Consider the following 22,740-nt stretch of genomic DNA (forward strand, 5'->3'; position numbering starts at 1 on the left):
CATGAAGTTCCTCTGGTAATGCAGCAGGAGACACCTATGGGCGTGGCAGGCTGGGCCTGTGCGTCCTCGGAGCCCCTCGGCCCTCCTGGAGCAGGTGTTAGCCCTCTGGGAGCGGGCAGCAAAGGAGGCTCCAACGACAGGAGTGCGGGCCACCGTGGGCCACTCAGCGGCCACCCGCACAGAACCAAGCAGCCAGGAGCCTCTCTCCAGACGGCTGTGCGGCACAGAGGACTCGGCCTCTCTGGACACTCCACGCGCTGCAGGGACCCAGGGATCCTGCTCTGCCTGTGGACCGGGGTGGGGCCCGCCCCAAGTTTCACTTCCTCGCCTCCAGCCTGGCTCGGGAAAGCACCTCCCCAGTCAGCGCTCTTTAAACACTGACGTGCTCCAAGGAGCTGTCGGAGGGCCGGGTGGAAAGAGCCAGGCTGCAGGCTCAGGGGTGCCCCCGGGGGCTCGGGCCCACCTCCTGCGGGCAGGCTCTAGAGACCCCGGCTCGTGACACGCTGCTCCACTGGTTTTGGAGACGGCGGCCTGCCTGTCACGCTACCCGTCAACGATTCATCCAACAGGCCCAGAAGCCACACCCGCACGGCCGCCAGGGCCAGGCTGGTACCCCCGGGCCTCAGCCATGTGACCCAGGCTCCCTACAACCCACCAGCTCCAGCAGCCGAGACTCGCCTACCCCGTCCCCCCGGAGATCATCACTTACAGCTTTTGCTTTACTCTTTCCCTGTTTTCCTCCCTCCCTCCCTTTCTCTTTTTAGTTTGTGGGTCACACCCAGTGAAGCTCGGGGGTTACTCCTGGCTCGGTGCTCAGGGCACCATGTGGGAGGCTGGGGATTGAACCCAGGTCAGCCGCGTGCAAGGCAAACCACTGTACAGCTTGCTGTACTATCTCTCTGGCCCTTTTCCTTGTTTCTTCTGGAGAACATGAATGTCAATCTACTGCCTATCTCTTTGTTTACTTATGTATCATTAACACACACAGGCCTTTCCCTTCAGATTTCCTTTTTCCTTCTTTGTGGTGCTGAGGAACCAACCCCAGGTCTCACACACATCAACTCACAGTGCCCCACCCCCCAGTCTCTGCCTCTCGTGTCCCTTTTCGGGGAGATCTCCCAGAGATCACAGGCGGTGGTGTGGCGACTGCATCCGCAAGCTTTTCCTTGTTCCCTGTTCGGACCCTTCTGAGCTGGAGGCTTGAATTCAGCCGCGCTCTAGTCGCACGGTCAGGTTCCTCGCGTTTCCCCCACTCCCTTCCACAGGCTGGGGCTGTTGTTGTCCAATCTGAAGACCGGCTTTCTGGGTGAGAGCAAGACTTCTTTCTGTATTACATAACGTGTTCCCCCAAATGTGCAGCTGCTGCTTCTTCTTGGTTGCTCAGAATAAAAGTAACAAGAACCCGGGACCCCTGACGGTGCGATCGACATACCTTGGAAACACGGCGCTCTCGGTGAAGAGTGGGGGTCCATTCACCATGTACAGTCCTTCGGAGCCGCGGACTGGGGGGACAAAATCAGACACCCACCATCACTCCCGGAAACCAGAAAGCCCTCGCTCGCTCCCAACAGGGAGGAAGTCGCAGAGCATGGCACAGGCCATGCGGCATTGGCATGAAAGGGGTGGGTGCTTCCTGCCCTCGAGCGCGGCATGGGGAACTGCTGAGAACACCAGGCTCAGTGCAACGCAGCCAGTGCGTGTACCCCCAAGTTCTCACCCCCAGACTCCGGTCCGGTGGTATTTGGAAAAGCGTTGGTGTGAGAGTGGTTTCCGTGATTTAAAATGCAGGGAGCGGGGCTGGAGCGATAGCACAGCGGGTGGGGCGTTTGCCTTGCGCGCGGCCGACCCGGGTTCGATTCCCAGCATCCCATATGGTCCCCGGAGCACCACCAGGAGTGAGTCCTGAGTGCAAAGCCAGGAGTAACCCCTGAGCATTGCCGGGCGTGATCCAAAAAGCAGGAAAAAAAATGCATGGAGCGTGGGGTGGGGTGGGGTGGGGTGAGCAGGGGGGACCCCAGCGCCGGCCTTGCAGGCAAAGCCCTTGATTCTCAGGGGGACTTGGCGGTGCCTGGGACAGAACTGGGGTCAGGCACCCATGTGCCCCTTTCTCTGTGCTATCTCCCCAGCCTCTGCAGTGATCTGCATACATGACATCAGTCACCTGCTGAGGTATCACGTAAAGCACAAGATGATTACATGATCATAATCATCAGCACAGGTCAGGGGCTGGAGCGACAGCACAGCGGGGAGGGCGTTTCCCTTGCACGTGGCTGACCCTGGTTCGATTCCCAGCATCCCATATGGTCCCCCGAGCACTGCCAGGAGTAATTCCTGAGTGCAGAGCTAGGAGTTACCCCTGAGCATCGCCGGGAGTGACCCAAAAAGGAAAAAACAAAACAAAAAAAAGCTCTGGTCATTCTTTGCTAAGCAAAGAACTGCTCAGGGATTCACCAAAAACGAACTGCCCGATGTGAGGGGTGGAAAGTGAGCAGGTTCTGTTTCTCCTAAACTGCATGGGACAGGGCTGGCCTCACGAGGCCCCTCCCACACTAACCACTTGCTCTCAGGCCTGACGTCCACAGGCTGCCCAGTGGAGGCCGGACGTGGCAGCAGGACAGGAAGGAGACGTGTTGTATGATGAAACCACTGGGCCCGCACTACGTGGCGGGGCGAGAGAGAAAGGGGACGGCAAACGCCCAGCCCGCAGCAGCCTCAATGTTCCCAGGACACTCGCAGCCAGTGACCTCAGGCCTCTCTGCTCATTGGTTTTTGTTTGATCAGTGGCCACCGGGCCTCCTCAGGGGAGGGAGAGCCAAACTGTCTGTCCGTTACTAAGCGGCAGCTGTCCCCCGGGACCCCTGAAGCGCTGGAACGGCCTCTGACCACGGTGGTGGGGCACTGGGTATTCTGGGAAACCAGCACAAGCCTTCCCCGGGCTCACGTTTCGGCTCCATACCCACACCCCGAAGTAAAACTGCTGCGGGACCCCAAAGGAGCCGCGAAAGTGTGATGTTGGGGGGCCAGCACCCCCACCCCCAATTCAGGGTGAAATCCCTAAGGATTTAAACTGGGGTCTTCTGGAGGCAGAGCCTCGGGAACAGGATTAGCGCCCTTAGGTCAGAGGCCCAGGAACTGCCTCTCCTCTGGACAGACAGCCACTGTCAGGAACCCACAACCAGGCCCTGCCCAGACCTCGGGCTTGGGTCTTCAAGCCACATGGCACGGGGTCTCTGCTCCGGAGCCAAAGGGACCGCGGCAGCCACAGAGGAAGGGGAGCCGGCCACCGCACCCACCTGACCACGGTCATGACCCCCAAAACACTGCCCGCCATTCTCCTGGAAAAAGCAGGTCTTTCCTGCCACATTTCCAGGTGAAGATCGTTCCTGGGCTAGCAAAATCTCAACGTCACCGACCCTTTCCAAGCTCCATGTTCACATTTCATGAATGCAAAGGACGGCCTGGGAGCTATTTATAGGGACACTTTTTTTTTCTTTTTGGGTCACACCTGGCGATGCACAGGGGTTGCTCCCAGCGCTGCACTCAGGAATTATTCCTGGCAGTGCTCAGGGGACCAGATGGCATGCTAGGGATCGAAACCATGTGGGCCACATGTAAGGCGAATGCCCTACCCACTGTGCTATCGCTCCAGCCCCCTGTAGGGTCACTCTTGAAATGACAGAGCTAGCAAGATAATGCTGGTTATCCAAGATTCCCAAATCCTTGGCTGCCGAAGCCCAGAGTCTGGAACAGGGGCTGGAGTACAGCAGAGAGGAACATGGGCGACAGGAGTGTCGCGTGGCCGGGGTGAGGTCCTGGGTTTGACCCCCGGCACCAAAACCAAACCAACAACAAAGCCCAGAGCTGCACAAGACATGCGGTGCTGACGAGGCAAAGCCACACCAGGCAAAGCCACACTCCGGTGGCGGCGATTACGTGTGCCCCAGTGATAAGGTGTCTCAGCATCCTACCCGCCCCCACTGGCGAGATGCAAATAAGGACTGACACTTCGTCACCTGCAGCACTGGGGGCAATTTCTGGGTCTTGGCTAAGTCTGCGGTTCCAGAAGATACTATCATTACTGGGGAGGGCAGGCGGGAACTCGCAACTGTGTCCGCTACTTCTGAGTCTCAAGTCATACTAAAAGGGAGGCTTTGTTCGCTTGTTTAGTTTCAGTAATATTGCTTTACTTCAGTAACATAACCCTCGGCTGGTTGTGTTGCTGAAAAAGGTACTGAACAGGAACTTTCAGTAATGTTCTTGAAGTAATGAAGCAGTACTGCCTCTGCAATACGGTTTTCAGTAAGGTTCTGTTCGCCACACGGCGAGAAAGGAAGCCGCTTGAAGGGTTTTCAACATCACCCCAAATCAGAGTTGCTTGGAAAACTAAGGAAATGTTAACACTAAAGTTAAAAAATGGGACGGATGACGATTTTTGTGGGTAGGAAACGCATCCCACGAGACAAAAGCATTCATGGGAAGGACTCTCTAGCCCCTGGTCCTCTGCCCTTTTTTCGGGCACCCACGCTCACCCCAGGTCAGAAAAATCAGTCAGGAGTGCTGCTCACACACCACGCGTGATTCACAACAGTAACTGCTTCTTCTAGCATAGCCTGACTCCCACGGGACATTCACATTCTGAAACCCGTCTTGAGATTGGCACGTGGAGTGCCTCCCACACAGTGCTCAGGAGGCCTGGCGGTCACTCCTGGGGTACTCAGCTCGGCAGTGAGAGCCACCAGGGCTTGACTCAGCAGTTCCGGGAGGGGGGAGAGGGGCAGGAAGTGCCAAGATTCACGCATACCAGGTGAGGGCTCTGGGCCTGAGTCACTTCCCCTGCCCCGGGGGAAATGAGTGCTTTGGGGCCACACCTGAAGGATCCTGGGGCCATTCCTGGCTCTGGGCTCAGGTATCACTCCTGGCAGTGCTCAGGAGACTGCATGGGATGATGAGGATTGAACCCTGGTGAGCTGTGTGCAAGGTCTCTTATCCCTGTTCTATCTCCCCGGCTCCAGTGCAGCCCTGTACACACATTCGAACAATCAGACGTAGAAATAAAACCCATAACCAAATATAAACTGCATTACAAATTGAAAGGAGCAAAAACAGGGGCCGGAGAGAGTACGAGCCAGTAACCCGCTTGAATTCTAGCACTGCACCGCCAGGCATGACCCCTCAGCAGAGTCAAGAGTAAGCCCAGAGCACAGTTGGGTGAGACTCCCACATCCCCCCAAAATAACGAGGGACTATTGATAAAAAGTATGTTCTTTCCTCTGTGGCTACTGGTTCAGTGTAAACTGGTTACATGCAAATCAGGAGGCCCCAAGCATGCCAGCCTGGTAATGAATTTAATCAAGAAAAGCAAGAGACTAGTGATAAGGAAAAACAGATTTTGGAGTCAGCAAGCACCGAACCTTTATAGGATCAAGTCAGGAGCTTCTTTATTTTTAATTCCTTTCCCTCTGGTTTTGGATTTTTTTTGGGGGGGGGGGGGGGTTTAGTTTGGTTTTGGTCATTTCAACCAAGAGCCTTGACTATTAAAACTTTACTGGATAATCTGTAAATTATTCATAACTCTACAATCCTATGAGCCTAAATTCAAAAAAAGTACTGTAGAAGAGACCCTATAATTGCCTGAAATACCTAAGCTAAGAATGTCCACTGCCTGGGGGGAGGGGAGATTCCCAAGTGATGTTGAGGGGGTGTGGCCCTCCCCCCCATCAATTCTAAGGCAACAGGGCAGTAGGTAACTGCAAGGACACAAGGATGTAGTAATGTAGGGCTCCAACCTACACTGTTCCGGGGACCCTCCAGTGCAGGAGATCAAAATGAGGCCTGCCTGCTGTACTGTCTCCCGGCCTCAATTTATTGGGTTTTGGCCTTTGAGCTGGTGGTGCCAGGAGCTGAGCCCAGGTCTCCCGCAGACAAAGCAAACTCAGCAATCTCCTGGGCACGATAGAGAAGTGCAAGCACTGAATTATCTTGGGAGAGAAGTGGACCATGGAGTTGAGTAACTCAATGCAATCCTGCTTCTGTCAATTTGCAAAGTGCATCTCCCCATCCAATCTCTCAGCTCCCCCCCGCCCCCCCCCCCCTCGCCCTTGAATATGAGATAAGGGGTAAACTGACCAGGGGACCGGGAGGAGAGCCCAAGTCATCCCTGTGATACTCAGCCAATGGGCCGGAGGGTTCAATGTGAGGGCCAAGGACACAGGGCTGGGGACCCCCAAGGCCACACCTGGTGGTTCCGGGAGGCCTCCAGGCCCTGTCTGGCAGTGCTGGCCTGGAGGGCAGCTCTGGGGATCAAAGCAGAGTTGCACACAGTGAAAGCACGGACCTGGAAAGCTGTGCTAGCTTCCAATCCCCTAACTGGATCAAGCCTGTCATTTGTTTTGCTTTCTTGGTTTTGGGGGTCACACCCAGCAGTGCTCAGGAATCACTCCTGGTGGGTCTCAGGGGTCCCTGGCGGGTTCTGGGAATTGTGCCTGCTGCCCTGGGTCCAATCTACGGTCTCAGCAGCGAAGCGGGCACTCTAGCCATTGAGCCCCATGTCCAGGAAGGATCAGCAACAGGAAGGAAAGTGCCCAACGGCAGAAACCGCTAGAGCTTTCCAGAAGCGGACCACCCTCCAGCGGTCCTCTTTCCTTCCAGGTGAGCACCAGGCTCCCTGCGACCTCCCCGGACGAAGGGGGAGGCGGGCGTCCGCCTCCTCCAGGCCAGCGTCTCGGCCGAGCCTCGGCCTGGAGACGCGCCTTCTGCGAGCACCGTCCACTGCGCCTGGGCTCCGGCACTCGCGGGTGGCCCGGGGCGAGCCGGTGGGCGACAGCGGACGCTGGCACTGCGGCGACGCGAGGCTCGCTCCCCGGCGACGCCCCCGACCAGCCCCGGAGGGGGTCGGCGACCCCTCCGCGCCACGGGCTGCGAGGCGGGCCGGGCCGCCCCTCCGCGCCCCTCCGCGCCCCTCCCCGCAGCCCCAGCGCGGACGGCCGCGGGCGGGCGGGGGCGGGGTGCGGGCGCCCCGAGGCCGAGGCCGCACTTCCGACTGCCACGCCGCACCCGCGCCCCCTCCCAGGGCCGCCCCTCGCCCCGCCGGCCCGGGGCAAAGGCGGCCCGGCCTCCGGGGCCCCGCGGACGGGTCTGCCCGGGCCGCCGCGCCTCGGGAGCCGGCCCGGGAGAGGCCCCCGCCGCCGCGCTCGCCCCCGACCCACCTGTCAGGAGCGGCGTGGACGGCGCCATCTTGAGCCGGAAGGAGAACCCCGCCGCCCGGGTCGGAGGTCGCGAGGGCCGAACCCGGCCCCTACACGTCTCCCGGCGGCGCGGGGCCGGCCGGGCCGCTTCCGGGTCGCGCGGCTCGGGGCGCGCTCGCTTCCGCCGCGGCCGCCCCGTCCGCCGGCCCGGGCCCGAGCGCGCAGGCGCCGCGCGGGGCGGGGGCCGGCGGGCGGGGCGGGCGGGGCGGGCGGGGCCGGCCCGTGCTGACGTTGGCAGCCGGGCCCGGGCAGTCGCCGTCGCTCGCCGCCCGCCCGCCCGCCCGCGCCGCACGCTCCCGCCGCCCGGCGCCCTCTGCGTCCTGGTCGCCCGGCCGCGCGGCACCCGACGCCGCGAGCCAGTGCACGGGGTGGCCGGCCGCGCTCGGGCGGGCGCCGCGAAGATGGTCGCCAAGCAGCGGATCCGGATGGCCAACGAGAAGCACAGCAAGAACATCACGCAGCGCGGCAACGTCGCCAAGACCTCGGTTCGCGGGCGGGGGGCGCGGCGGGGGGGCCCCGGGGGGCGGGGGGCGGCAGGGCGGGGGGGCGCGGGGCTCTGCCGCCGCACGGACGCCCGCCCTTGCCTCCCGCAGAGGAACGCGCCCGAGGAGAAGGCGTCCGTGGGGCCCTGGCTGCTGGCCCTCTTCATCTTCGTGGTCTGCGGCTCCGGTGAGTGGGGGCCGCTGCGGGGGCGGCGGGTCGCGCCGAGTGGGGCCCCCGCGCCGGCCCACCTGCCGCGGGCGCCCCAGGTCGCCGCTCTCGGCCGGCCGCTCCGGTCCCGCTCCGGAAACTTCCCCCGGGTGGGCGATGAGCGCGCGCGAGCGGGGAGGGGAGGTCGGGGCCCAGGGAGGGGTCGCTCGGTCGCTCGGTCGGGACGGAAGCCCGACTCGAACCCGAGCCCTCCCGCTCCCCGCGCGCACACGCCCCGGGCCAGGCGTTGCTGCAGCCCGGTGGCCACCCGCGCCCCTGCCAGGGCGGGGACGGGGACGGGGACGGGACACGCGCGCCTCGGGACCCGGCTGCGGTGGCGGTGGCGGTGGCGGGACGGGCTTGGCCTGCCGCCGAGGGAGAGCCCCGTGCAGCTCGCTGACCTCACGCCAGCGGGGACCAGGAAGGAGCGCGAGACCGAGGTCCCGGGGGGAGCAGACGCTCGACACCTGGTGGGGTGCCGCTGTGGCCCCGCCGGGACGCCGAGTGCCTCTCCGGTCTCTTAGTGCCCTGCTGGCCCCCACGCCCTGATGCTGGATTTCTGCTAGACATGTCGCCTCGCCTCTCCTGGGCTTCCCAGTTGGAGGCTCTCCCGATAACAGCCCAGAGCCAAGTCATTTATATAACCTAAAGACGATTGAATTTCAGCCGGGTGAGAACGAGGAAACACGCAGATTTCACAGGCCAGCCCTTCCAGGGACTCTGGAGGACAGAGTGAAACGAGTCCCAGCTAGAAAGACCCGTTTGCACTGTTCCTTTAAAACTATTGCCAGGGGTCTGGAGAGACAGGCTAGGGGGCAAGGTGCCCGCAGGGGTGTAGCAGACCCGGGGCTCAGTCCCCAGCACCGCAGAGGGTCCTGCCTCCAGCAGGTTGAAGAAAGGTTGCTCTGCATGCTTTCTCGAACACTTAGAGAACTCGGGGAAACTGAGTTTTTGAGTAAAAAGAACTTGGGGACCAAAGAGATACAGCCCAGTGCCTGCAGGAATCCAGTTTGCCCCAGGGCACAGCCTGGGGCCCTTGGGTTGCAGATCAACCTCTCAGCAGCAGAGAGGGGCAGGGAGAAAGACAAAATTTACGGTGTTCCATGATTGTATTAGTTTAGACCTGTCTTCACTTATCCCCGTGAAGCTGTATGCGTTTGTAAATGACTGTTGTGTTGCGGTACTCTTGGGTTTTCAGACATCTTAATGTGTGTAGTGGCGAGGCTTGTGCTACTCTGAGCAAGTTTTAATGTGTGCTCTTTTTTTCTCTTTCCAGCAATTTTCCAGATTATTCAAAGTATCAGGATGGGCATGTGAAGTGACAGACCCTTAAGATGTTTCCATTCTCCTGTGAATTTTAACTTGAACTCATTCCTGATGTTTGATCCCCTGGTTCAAAACAATTCAGTAAAGCATCCTGCCTCAGAATGACTTTTCCGATCATCCTTCCTGTGTCATTCCAAGGTTTCTTCTCCAGTCATTCCAAGTTTTCTAGTCCGTACCACAGTGCCTTGCAAAAGCACCACATGAATAAAGCAATAAAATGTGTTCAGCTACAGTAGTGGACCCTACTTATTCAGTCAGTAAAGAGTTAAATTTTTTTAGATGTGGTTATTAAAAAAAAAAAAGCATCCAGTCTAGAGAACTAAATTAAAGATGCATGTATAGACAGGGTGTGGAATTTGCTAACTAAACGCGTGAGTGTAGTTAGTGTGATTTCGGATTTGGATTCTCACAGAGCTTCGGAGCAAGGCGATTTATTCCTATTATCTCTTGAATTGCAAGCACAGTCTTCCGTAGGGTCAGGTAACTTAACGGTCCGGTAATAAGGTGCTTTGGAACGGGACAGCTTTGCTGACCGCTTCGTTTTGCCCACAACCGAGCACCTGAAACATGTTAAAAAATTTTTGCTTCTAAATGCCTAATCAAAGGGGAGATGCTTCTAGCCACACTCTGTATTTTAACAATGTCATTTCTGTTATGTGGATTTTGCATGAATGAGAATACTAACCCAAGATGCCGTGAGAAAACTGCGGTTGAATGTTTTTGCAACTCGGTCGCTTCGGGTTTCCCTGAAGTCTACCACGGTGGAATGAAGTCGGCAGCGGTCCGTGATGTCATCGGCTTCACCAGAACAGCTCTCGATCCCAGGGCTGTAGCCTGCCAGGCCTCGTCAGGACATAGCATTGAGTCCAGTGTGTCACGCGACATCTTAGCATGCTAATAGCACTTTTGGTTACCAAAAAAGGCACATCAACTTAAAAAAGTTACACTTCTTTTGGAAATGCTATCCCTAGATGTATGGCCGAAATGCTCTAAGGGTACTAAATTGATCCGACTCATCAGAAGTTCAGTGGATTTGCTGAGAAGGATCAGACTCTAGTCTTCCTCTGTCGTGTGATTCTATAGGTGATGGTTGATTGATTAAACTTAATTTGTACTCCTGGTGAGGGTGAGTGTCTGACAAGGCAGGCGCTGAGTTTCCTGGTACTGTTGAAAAGGACAAGTGTTGGCTGTCTAGATCCTTTGCCATGACTTGAAGTTTCGCGAGGGGTCTCGGGATTCGTGAGTTGCTCGGAAAGCTGCTTCTTTGCTTTGATGATTGCCTCAGGATACCTGTTTTAAAATAAGCTGTTGTAAGAGGATCAGAAGGGAAATTGGCTACCTGGTTCATACACAGTACAGACCTCTGCGAGAGCTTCCAGCGCTCCCTGGCATGGGGGGTGAGGGAGAGAAGTAAGGACTTTCTGGAACCTGATCTCTTTGGAGTCAGAGGGGTCAGCGGTCCTCGGGCCAGTAGGCTTTTACCTGCATTGCTACCTGCCTGTCCCACCCGGGAACTCAACCCCGTGTTTCCCTCCTTCAAACAAATGTGTTGCTGAACTGAATCTATTTTATTTTGACTTTTAAAATGAAAGTTAACTGTCTGAAATTCATAGCAGGTGCCTTATTCTTTGCTTTTCAGTCGAATCATTCCATATCAGTTTCCCTTGATTTACTAGAGATAATTAGCTTTAAAAAAAAGTATGATGTCTTTATTAACTTGAATGTTAAAGTTGCATTCCCTTTGTAATTCATGTGTAATTTACCAATTGAATGCATTTTATATTAAGAATGGATTCTGGATTATGCATGTTTGGGTCAATGAAAGCTGTGTCTGATTTATCCTTTAAAAATAAAGTTCCCTGAATATTTGCTATATTCTCTGAATATATTCCTTCTTAAGTGATGTTGGGGGGCTGGAGCAATCGTAGAGGGGTTAAGGCACTTGCCCTGCATTTGGCCAACTCTGGTTTGATCGGGCATCACATCTGAGCACTGCAGGAGTGACTCTTAGTGGAGAGCCAAGAGTAACCCCTGAGTACCACTAGGTGTGGCCCTAACCTCCATCTTCAAATATTTAATGACTGACGAGTAAACTCAAGACTAGTTAATAGGCTTTACATGCAAGAGGCCTGGGCTCCATCCCTGTCTCGTGCGGTTCCCCCAAACAACCAGCAGGACTGAGCACCAACCCGGGAGTAGCCCCAAAACCAAACCCAAAAAGGGAAATTATTCTAATTAGTATTTCTCTAAATGTACTGTAGTTTACAAGTGATTTTAGGAAATGTTTCCCACCTTGAGATAAATTGGAGTACTTGAGTTAAATATAGGTGAGGCACAGATCTCAGGTTTAGAACTGGAAAATCGCGATAAAAATACATGAAAAGAACAATGGATAAAATCTGTCCTCATGTTGCAGTTATCTCCATTACTCTCGGGTCTGATTCCAGGAAAGAGCTCAGTTCTTTGGCTCTGCCTTCTGGCTGGACTTGCTGTGATTTAAAGTTGAGCAGTGTATGAAAGATAAATACAGGATTGTCTTGCTCTGTAATTTAGCTCTGTCGTTCCCAGGGCTGTCCAGCGGTTTCATTGTGTTTGTGGGGTTGTATATGTTGCACACAATATTGATTAGGTTTCCATTTCCAAAATAAGGACCCCTTGGGAATGACGACTGGTTCCGCCCTTCTGGAAAACAGTATGGACGATCCTCCAAAAATTAGAAATTGAGCTCCCATTTGGCCCAGCAATACCACTCCTGGGAATATATCCCAGAGAGGCAAAAAAGTATAGCCGAAGTGACATCTGCAATTGTCTGTTTATTGCAGCACTCTTTACAATAGCCAGAATCTGGAAAAAAAACCTGAGTGCCCAAGAACAGATGACTGGTTAAAGAAACTGGTACATCTACACAATGGAGTACTATGTAGCTGTTAGAAAAGATGAAGTCATGAATTTTACATACAAGTGGTACCACATGGAAAGTATCATGCTAAGCGAAATGAGTCAGAAAGAGAGGGATAGACATAGATTGCATTCATCTGGGGAATATAAAGTAACAAAATATGAGATTAATACCCAAGAATAACTGAGATCAGCACCAGAAGGATTACTCCATAGCTTAGAGGCCAGCCGGGCATTCTAGGGGAAAGGGCAGCTCAGATAGAGAAGGGAGCACCAAATAAAGGGTGTTGGGAGGATCCTCCCAGGATGGGAGATGTGTGATGAGAGTAGACTATGGACCAAACATGATTGCCACTCAGTGCCTCTTTTGCAAATCACAACACCCAAAAGGAGAGAGAGAACAAAAGGGAATGCCCTGCCACAGAGGCGGGGGGGGGGGGGGGGGGGGGGGGGGGGGGGGAGGATGGGGGGATGGGGGGGGAGGGATACTGGGACCCGTGATGGTGGAAAATGGGCACTGGTGGAGGGATGGGGATTTGATCATTGTATAATTGAAATCCAAGCACAAAAATTTGTAAGTCTACAACTGTACCTCATGGTGTTTCACTAATAAAAATTTTTTTAAAAAGCCAAAAAACAAAATAAGGACCCTTGAGTCTGAGCTCTAGTGGGCTTTGATCTTACAGAAATGTGGTTATTTGCTCTTCTCAGCTAAGGCTAGAGCAGTTTTATCAGCACAGTTTCACCATGCACTGCTGTGTTCTTGGGCCGTATTGTACTCGAGCATCTGTGCAATTGAGAACATCCTGAAGATTCCCATTTAAAAATCGTTCTGGTTTGATTTGCCCATGTGGCTACTCTTCAGCTCATTTGTTGGACTTCCTCTTCCACGTGCAAATCATAGCCTCAGGAGACAAGCAGTTGGTTTGAACAGCAGATTCTGTGTCACTCAGAATTCTTCCTCCCCAAGTCCCACCGAAACTGCTTCTGCTACTTTATCTTGGTGGTGTTGGGGTGGGGGGGATGGGGAGATGGCCTAATATGGAAAGAGTGCTAATGAGGACACTTCCGGAAAAGGCTAGAATGGAAGCTCAAAGGGAAACAGCTGGGCTGATAATCCAAAGTAAACTCATCCAAACTCACAAAGGACAGCGCTGCAAGAGAGGTCGGGAGTGGACACTTGCGTGGCCTGGAATGGACCCTGCCCGATTCCTCCTGCACAGACCCCTGACATGACACAGCACTGTTTCGTTTTCTGCATCCAGGGCACCTGCTTGGGGGATTTCATCTACCTGCAATTTGAAAAAATAAAATAGAAGAGTCTTGAACGCATGTCTGCTCTCTGGATTCCCAGTCTAGCCCCCCTGTGGAGTGGCAACAGACAATAAAATGTTTCAAAAGAAAGTGAAAGCAAATAAATGGCACCTTTGCTCACAGCCAGTTGGACAGGAACTCACCACACTTTTCTGACCATTCTATAGTAACCATAAGATAATTGTAGAACACCCATACCGAATGTTTCTATTTTCATTAGCACTTTGCTTCTGTTTTAAGGACAGTTCTTAAGGTTTTTTTTTCCCCCATGTTACCAAGTCAAGGAAGAAAGAAACAAACTTCCTGTTTTGGATGAATTTCTTTTTCAGAGGAATTGAAATGACAAATTTGCTTTCGGTGTTTCCGGTAGAGCCCAGGAATACAGAGATGGAATCATCCGCCTGCTCACGGACACATCTTTAAAGTATTTTGCTGGGGGCCGGAGTGATAGTACAGAGGGGAGGGTGTTTACCTTGCACGAGCCCGACCAGCCTCCCATATGGTCCCCCGAGCACCGCCAGGAGTAATTCCTAAGTGCAAAGCCAGGTGTCACCCAAAAAGGAAAAAAAAAATTTGCTATAATTGTATTGTTCTTCTGTAATTTGTTGAAATTTTTTGGTTTGGGGACAGCGGTGCTCAGGGATCGATCCTGGAAGTGCTGGGAAACCATCTGCGTTGCGGGGGATAGAACCAAGGTAGTTGGGGTACGAGGCAAGTGCCTTACCTCGTCCTGTTTCTCTCAGCCTCCCAATACTATCACTTTTCTTTTCCATTCATTTTTTACTCTCACCCCCTCAGAGAGTTTCAGCATGAAACTTAACACACAAAAGGGGAACTCAAGGAACATATTAGTGGGGTGATAAAGTTTGGAAAATCACAGCAAGCAAGAGCCTATCAGAGAAGTGGTGAAAATCAGAACAGGGAGTGTCAAGTCTTTGTGCCTTGGTAGAACTAAAGCACCCTGAACCCTTCCAATCCCAGCAGCCTCCAGGGAATTGGGTTTGGGAACCACAATTCATGCCACCCTGGAGAGAAGGTCCTGGAGAGGTTGGGTATTTGCAAATCTGTCAAGTCCTGTTTGTCTTGGGTCATGCTGTGAACTAACTGTTCGTGGTGAGTGTCATTGAGGAAATCTAGAAGAGCTTTAGAAGGAAAGTTGTCAGCTCACCCTACCAGTCAGGCCAGTTCTAAGGAAACAGACCCTAGAGCAAGTGGCTGAGAAAGAAGATTGTCAGCGTCCCCTTCCCCCATCGGCTCTGCACCCCAAACCAGACCTGGTCCCCGAAAGAAAGAGCTTGTTCTCCTCACAAAGGCGTGGCCACCAAACCAGCCCTCATGGAGAACTGGCCGGGGCCCCTCCCAAGGCATCCTGGGAAGAAGCCAGCCTTCAGCTACCAGAACCCCACCACCAGCCCCCTCGCCTCCTGGTCCTCTGGGGAATGAGGTGGGACTGCAGGACCCCCAAGGACCCTCCGATTTCGTTTTCTGATCCATGCCCCGGATGCAGCAGGAGATTCCAAGGCACAAGGGCCTGCGAGCTCGAAGCTGAGATCACAGTTCTCAGCCCCAGCCAAAAGGCACCCAGGGCACCTGCCTCAGTGCTAGAGGCGCAGAGAAGGAGAACACTGGCAGTCTTCAGATCACTTGGGCTGGACGGGTGAAGAGCATGAAGGCCAAGGCCAGCCCCTTCTCTTTTGTAAACAGCACGTTAAAGTTAAAAGTCCCTGTGCTCCGTGACGGTTAGTCCCTGTGTCAATGGTTGAATCTCCTGCCTCTCTGCGGTATGAGCACGGGCAGCCACCAGGACGCAGCGTTGCAAAACAGGATCTCACGAGAAACAGAACCTCCAAGCCCAGCCAAGGCCCGGAGCTTTTCAGAAGGAGCCTTTTTCACAGAATCCCCAAGGGATCCAAATGAACCTTCCAGATGGTTAGAGACAAGCTCTGAGTTTTCCTTCCGGCTCAGCTTCTAGTTCCCTGACCTTTAATTCCCTCCCCCCCCCTGCCTCGCCCCATCCCGCCCCTCCCCCCAGCCCCCCACCAAAGGAAATGGTTGGTTCAGTCTCAAGCAACTGTCAGGAAACCTAATGATGGTTAAAAACTCTCAAACAAGTTAAACATGTTCTGCAAATAAGGTTGCGCTCACTGGGAAGGAGAGTCACACACACACACACACACACACACACACACACACACACACACCACTGCAGATAGGGTGAGGGACCTTGCATGGTTACACACACACACACACACACACACACACACACCTGCAGAAAAGGTGAGGGACCTTGCGTGGGCTGGAGCTCTAGTATGGTGGGCTTTCTCCTTGCAAGCCATTGACCTTAGTCCTCTGATCCCACCTATCCCACCTGATTGTTTTTTTGAGACAAAGAGCCTTAATGGCAACGTGCTCGTAGATTGGATGAAGATTGGAGTTTGTGTCCTCAGAGCAACCATTTTTGCCCACATGGTCGTAGGAGATTTTTATAAAGAAAACAGAAAAGGGTTGGAAAGATTGTACAGCAGATCAGGGTTTCATCCCCAGCACAAAGCCCCACCAGGAGTGATCCCTGAGCCCAGATCAGGAGATAGCCCTGAGCACTGGTAGGTGAACCCCCAAATCCCAGAAACCCTCCCATCCCCACTGCAAAAAAATCCAGACTTCAGGGTCAACATGGAAAAAGCTGCTCAACCTTCTAATAATCAGAGAAATTCCTGGCAAATTAGCACAGAGATAACTTTGCCTCTTCTTATGACAAGGGCACAAGTTAATGCCTGATTTAAAAAAAAAATTAAAATTAAAGCAATAAAAAACAAAGTCAAATTTAAATGAGGAAATAGGAACTCTTACATATTATGGGTGGGAACTGAACTTCTCAAATCTATTTTTGACAGTGATTTCTCCAATCTGCATTTGCACATCCAACCTTCCACATGTGTCCGCACAGAGGACAAGGTTCAGGCTGCAGAGGTGAGGGAAATCGGCCCGCACAGCTGAGTCTAAAGCGTCCAAGTCCCTTCTTCACCACGGTGCCACAGCCCACCTGCGTGGTGGATGAATCTGTATCTATGGAGCCAAGAGGACAAAAACGCCCATCAGCGACCTCCACAGACTTCAGAAGACAGCGAAGGAGGTGTTTGGGTCTATGGCCCCATTTTAAAAAATTATTTATCTAAAGCAAATCAGGAAATGTTTGCCAGCCGTGGCATACCGATGCTGCTGTATGGGCATATTATGTTCCTTGGCATTTTATAAAGTGATTCAAAGGCTTAAAAATCAAAAGCATCAGGGCCAGAGAGATAGTACAGCGGATAGGGCATTTGCCTTGCACATGGCCAAGCCGGGTTCGATTCCCGGCATCCCATATGGTCCCCCAAACACCGCTAGAAGTAATTCCTGAGTGTAGGACCAGGAGTAACCCCTGAGCATGGCTGGGTGTGGCCCAAAAAGCAAAACAAAAACAAAACATAACAAAAAAATCCAAAGCACCACATGCATCACATTCTTATGTTGGGTACAGTGTGCACTTAAAAAAAAAAAAAGTGAAGGTGAAATTGCACCGGGATGTTTGGATTGGAGCCTGAGGCGGAGAAGAGTCCCAGCAGCAGTGATGGCAGAATCACAGAATCATGGACTCTGGTTCAGTCCCCAGCACTGCACATTGTCCCGAGTATTGTGACAAGTGACTCCTGAGCACCGAGGTAGGAGCAGCCCCTGAATACCACCGAGTGTGACCCAGATGCCCCTCCCCTACCCCCCAAAAGGCATCAGTGAAAAAAAAAGTGAAATTCAAAAGCCTTAATTTAGGCACCAGTACTGTTCCTGTGTTAGTTCTCTGGTTTTTGACAAACGTAACATGCTAGTATTAGATATTGACATTAGAGGAAGTAGCTTCTCCTAGAACTTTTCCTCCTGCCTTCTGTGGAAATCTGAGTTTATTTTTGACATGAGTGACTCTGTCCAATCAGATTTTATTTCATCAACTCAAAATATTTTTCTGCTCTTTTTTAGCAGGAATTCAAAGCCTCTTCCAGGGCTAGCTTCTGAACCACTGGTGTTTTTTTCTTTCATTTTCTTTCACCTTTTTTTTTCCTTTTTCTTTTTTTTTGGTGTTTTAGCCACACCCAACAGTGCTCAGGGATCACTCCTGGAAAGACTCAGGGACCATATGTAGTGTCGGGCATTGAACCCCAGTGGTCGTAGGCAATCATCTGCCCCCTGCATTATCTCTTTGGCCCTAGATTCTCATTTTTTGAGGACTCTTTGAAGTTTCACTTATTTTTTTTGTCTGTTGCTTGTGATTTTGGAGTTTCACATCTAATACTACATTGCCAAACCCAACATTATGGAGATTGTCCTATGTTTCTTCCTCCAAGGATTTTGTGGTTTGATTTCTTACATGTAGGCCTTTGTACATTTTCAGTTAATTTTTGTCCAGTGGTCCAAACACCCTTTGCTGAAGACTGTTTTTTTTTCTTTTTTTTTTTTTTTTGCTTTTTTGGGCCACACCCAGTGATGCTCAGGGATTACTCCTGGCTCTACACGCAGGAATCACTCCTGGTGGTGCTCAGGGGACCATGCGGGATGCTGGGAATCGAACCCAGGTCTGCTGAGTGCAAGGAAAACACCCTACCTGCTGTACTGTTGCTCCAGCCCCTGAAGACTCTTGAATGTCCATGAGCAACCTCATGGAAACTCTACTTTCCAGATCTCCATGGTTTGTTTCTCGGTTCTATCCCACTGATGTCTCTGGTTAGATTTAAGCCAGTTGTATAATATCTGAATGGCTCTTGCTTTGTAGTAAGTTTTGAAATAAGGAGGTATGAGTCACACAACTTTGTTCTCTTTTTCCAGGCTATTTCGGTTGTTCTGTGTCCCTTGAATGTCTATGTTAATTTTAGAGTAAACTTCTCAGTTTCAACCAAGAACCCAGGGGGCACGCCAGAGGGCTTGTACTGAACCTCTAGATGAATTTGGGGAACGTTGCTTGGGAGGATGACCCGAGATAGAACCTGGGGCTCAGGTATACGGAGCAGGTGCTCTGCCACTGAACTACATCCCCGACCAAGCCTTGTTATTTAAACACTCAGTCTTCTTGTCCATGAAAATGGTATGGATTTTGATTTGGCTAGGGTTTCTCTTTCTTTTTTTCCCCCCATTTTTTCACATCATTCTGTGATTTTTCAGAGATTTTTGTTTGCACTTTGTTTCAGTTTATTCACAAACACTTGATTCTCTTCCATTCCAATCCAAGTAAAATTACTTTCTTCGTCTTTATTTTCAGTTTGCTCGTGCTGCTATGTAGAAGTAGTAGAAATACATTTTCCCCCCTAGGTGTTGATCTCTGTATTGAACCAGTCCTGCAAGGTGATTTAGTGAATCCCGTCATTCAAATGCTTTTTCAGGCCGAGATTTGGGTTTGCCAGTATTTTCTTGAGATTGCTGCATCTATTTATGATTTTACCATAGTTTCATTCTCCACATGTACTTGTATCTTTATCCTTTTGGAATCAGATTATATTGACCTCAAAGAATGAAAACTTCTTCTTCTGTTACCTGGAACAGAAGTTTCTTCTCTTCTGTTACCTGGAACTAGTGCTAATTTTGCTTTAAATGTTTAGACTTCACCAGTAAATGGTGACAATTTCACAACATATACATATATCAAAACAATATGTTTTTATGTCCTAAATTTTTATATTGTTACATATCAGTTGTATCTCAAGAAAAAGGAATTTTCTTTTTTGTCTTTTGGGTTGTTTGTTTTGTTTTGGGGCCACACACGATCACTGCTCAAGTCTTATTCCTTGCTCTGTGCTCAGGGATCACTCCTGGTAGACTTAGAGGACCATATGGGATCCTGGGGATCGAACCCAGGTTGGCTGCATGTAAGGTAAATGCCCAACCTGCTGTTCTATTCCTCCAGTCCAGAAAAAAGCTACCTGAATCTTGATTTTTCTTTGTGGATTTTTTTTAAATGACAAATTAAATCTTTTGACTTGATTAGGTCTACTTACCTTTTTTTTTTGGTTTCAGTCTGTTTTCCACTTTCAAGAATTTGTCCATTTTGTTCATTATCTCATTTACTGACTTGCTATTCATAACAGTCCCTTATCACTCTTTTTATCTCTGAAGAGGCAAATGGTAATGTGTTCTCTTCAACTTGAACCTTCAGTGTTTTCCTTGAACAATGTAGAAGGAGGTTTTGTCAACTCTGTCGTTCTTTTCAAAGATCTAACTCTGGGGCTTATCAAATTTCTCTACTGTTTTTCTGTCCTCTCTTTCTCTCATTTCTAGCTCTCACATTGTATTCTTAGTTTGCCTGTCTGGGCATGGTACATCTGCTATAAGAGGGATCTGGGGCAAGAGGAACTAGACCCCCAATATTCCTGGGGTGTCAAACCGCCACAGAGCCTGTGTTCCCCAAACAGGAGCAGAGAGCAAGCACCCCCCCCTCCCCGCCCCGTGCCTGAGGCTGCTGCACAGAGCCTGGCTGGCTTCCTTTCCTCTGAGTTAAGGATGCAATGCACTCACTGTTCTTGTTTGTTTTATGTTAGGGACCACACCTGGCGATGCTCACCTCTTACTCCTGGAGCTGTGCTCAGGAATCACTCCTGGCTCTACTCCAGGGACCATATGGGGTGCAGGGGACCGACCTGGATCACATGCAGAGCAAACACCCTCCCCCTCTCCCCTTCCCCACTATGCATACTAGGGCTCTGGTTCCTATTGGGTTTTGTTTTATTTTATTTATTTAGTTTTTTGCTTTTTGGGTCATACCGGCGATGCACAGGGGTTGCACCTGGCGGTGCTCAGGGGACCATATGGGATGCTGGGAATCGAACCCCGGTTGACGGGATGCAAAACAAACTCTCTACCTGCTGTTCTATTGCTCCAGTCCCTCCTATTGGGTTTTAGAAGGCTCCGTGGAGTCAAGTTCTTCTGTTTGCGATTTGGCCTAAAGACCATTTCTAGATCATCGAATTGGGGGGTTGGGACAAAGGTATTGGAGCAACACCCAACTGTGCTCAGGGCTCACTCTGGCTCTGTGCTCAGGGATCACTCCTTGGGTCTTTGGGCTCCGTCTGTGGTTGTGTGGATGGGGAGGTGTTGAACTGGGGTAGGCAGCATGCAAGAGAAGTGCCTGAAACCAGAGTGCATGTTTCTCTGGAACATGTCTTATCTATAGCATCCTTTGTTTCGTTTTGTTTGGGGACCACCCCCTGCCATGTCCAGGGCTTCTTCCAGGCTCTAAGCTCAGGAATCACTCCTGGCGGTGCTTGGGGGACCATATGGGATGCTGGGGATAGAACTCAGATCAGCTGTGTGCAAGGCCAATGCCCTCCCCGCTGTACTATTGCTCTATTATCATCATACTTTAAGTAGAAGTGACCTTAATTTTGATTTTTTTGTTTTGATGAGGGGACTTTCCCATGCAGTGCTCAGGACGCTCATGGCCACTCACAGTATGGTTGAGCCTATCACACTGGATGGTTCAGCTGCGCTGGCCCCGGGGCTACCATTGCAGGGCCGAGGGGTGGGGGTAGGGGTGGGGGTTCAGGGCCACACCTGGTGGTACCCCGGGGGCCGTGCAGTGTCAGGGGCCACACTTGAGGCTTCATGCAAGCAAGACACACAGCCCGGGCCAGCCCCGATGCCCCAGCCCTGCTTTTAGTTTTCGTCACTTCTCTCCGCTCTCTGCCGCCGTTACGGGGTGGGGAGCACACAGGCCTGGCTAAGGGGATCACGCGGTTCTTGCTGAGGGGCTTGCTGGTGCTGTGCTCGCCTGGGTGCTCCCTGAGGGTTTCACCCTCCTTGTGGCACACGCACAGCTGCTCACTGGGGCTGGCACTGAAGAGAAGACTCAACGGTTCTGGCTGTGTCCATGGGCGTACACTGCAGTGATCACACGTGTCTTCACCAGGGGTGCTGCTTCCTGACCTTGGCCTACATACTTCCTTTTAGTTCTGGGCCTCGGTGGGGACCATAAGCCCCTTTTGTGATGCTCACATACATCTGGCCATGGTACAGCTGGAAACTGCCGGCACTACCAGGGAACCTCAAGCAGCAATGCTGCCAGGAAAGGCCGTGCAGATGTGGGACACCAGGGTTTTGAACCCAGAACCAAAAGCTTGCAAGGCCGGTGCTCTAGACCACTGTACTGCTCATCTGTCCCTACTTCCCAGGTTACCAAACTTCGTATTTAGTAAAATGTTACTTAGGTGGTTTCTTCTGTTTCTTCACTCATGTAAAGGAACAACCGAATACATTCATATTTTGGATGATAATTGGATGCCCCCTAGTGTTCGATTTCTGCAACCACTCATCTTCCCAAAGCAAACCCAGTTTCTCAAAACTGCATTTAGAAATGACATTCGGTTGATTTCTACATGGTAACAAAATTGACTATTGTGGGGATGTGTGTGATAGCAGAATTGGTATTTTAAAAAGTCTTAGGCCACTAAGTCCTGAAAAAAGCAAAGCTCTGCTCTGCTTCCTGCACCGGTTGAGAGAAGCTCTTAGCAAAGCTGACTCGACATTCTACTTATTGGCGCACATGCCCACGGGCCACCCGGTCAGGCCCAGCATTGACCAGGGGCCACCCAGTGCCGGCCTCAGACCCACCTTGCACCTACAGCCCCGTGTACTACCACTGGGTCACTTTCCTGCCTCTCCTGCCATCATTTTGTTGTTGCTACTGTGGTTTGTTTGGGGGTCGCGCCCAGCAGTATTCAGAACTTCCTTCAGGCTCTGTGCTGGCCCATCACTCCTGGTGGGGGCTCAGGGGCCCGCATGCAGTGCCCAGGATGGAACCTGGTGGTGGCTGGGGGCAGGGGCGGATGAGAAAGGGGGAGGCTGGTGCCAAGCAAGTGCCTTTTCTTTTTTCTTTCTTTTTTTGCTTTTTGGGTCACACCCGGCGATGCACAGGGGTTCCTCCTGGCTCATGCGCTCAGGAGTTACTCCTGCCGGTGCTCAGGGGACCATATGGGATGCTGGGAATCGAACCCGGGTTGGCCACATGCAAGGCAAACGCCCTCCCCGCCGTGCTATCACTCCAGCCCTCCCAGGCAAGCGACTTAACCCCTCTACTCTTTCAGCCACTGCTTCAACATTCCCACAAGCATCACAAACAATTTTTAAAACCAAAGCCTTGAGTTTCATAGTAAATTTTCAGAGATGGCTTTGATTTCGGAGCGATTTCTTTCTTGGCAGAAGTGGAAAAGTCCCAGCATTTCCCCTTTACCTTCTGATCAGTTGAGGACTTAAT

The 22,740-nt window shown here is 52.1% G+C and overlaps 3 protein-coding genes across 3 annotated transcripts in view; 2 read left to right on the plus strand and 1 right to left on the minus strand.

The window, feature by feature from the left end:
- EIF2A (eukaryotic translation initiation factor 2A) overlaps positions 1-7,272 on the minus strand; it is a 36,652-nt gene extending 29,380 nt beyond the window's left edge. The window contains exons 1-2 of the mRNA XM_056121828.1: positions 7,206-7,272; positions 1,433-1,502 (exon numbers count right to left, since the gene is read on the minus strand). Coding sequence (XP_055977803.1) covers positions 1,433-1,502; positions 7,206-7,233 — 98 coding nt within the window. The 5' untranslated portion in view covers positions 7,234-7,272. The remainder of the gene's footprint in view (positions 1-1,432; positions 1,503-7,205) is intronic.
- Positions 1-22,740, plus strand: part of SIAH2 (siah E3 ubiquitin protein ligase 2) — a 636,369-nt gene that overhangs the window by 126,441 nt on the left and 487,188 nt on the right. The window lies entirely within an intron of this gene.
- On the plus strand, positions 7,489-11,135 carry SERP1 (stress associated endoplasmic reticulum protein 1). The gene is made up of 3 exons (XM_056121833.1): positions 7,489-7,729; positions 7,838-7,913; positions 9,211-11,135. The coding sequence occupies exons 1-3, from the start codon at positions 7,646-7,648 to the stop codon at positions 9,249-9,251; spliced, it is 201 nt and encodes a 66-aa protein (XP_055977808.1). The 5' UTR covers positions 7,489-7,645; the 3' UTR covers positions 9,252-11,135.

This window comes from Sorex fumeus, unplaced genomic scaffold, assembly GCF_029834395.1.
Source record: "Sorex fumeus unplaced genomic scaffold, SorFum_2.1 ptg000044l, whole genome shotgun sequence".
Taxonomy (NCBI): domain Eukaryota; kingdom Metazoa; phylum Chordata; class Mammalia; order Eulipotyphla; family Soricidae; genus Sorex; species Sorex fumeus.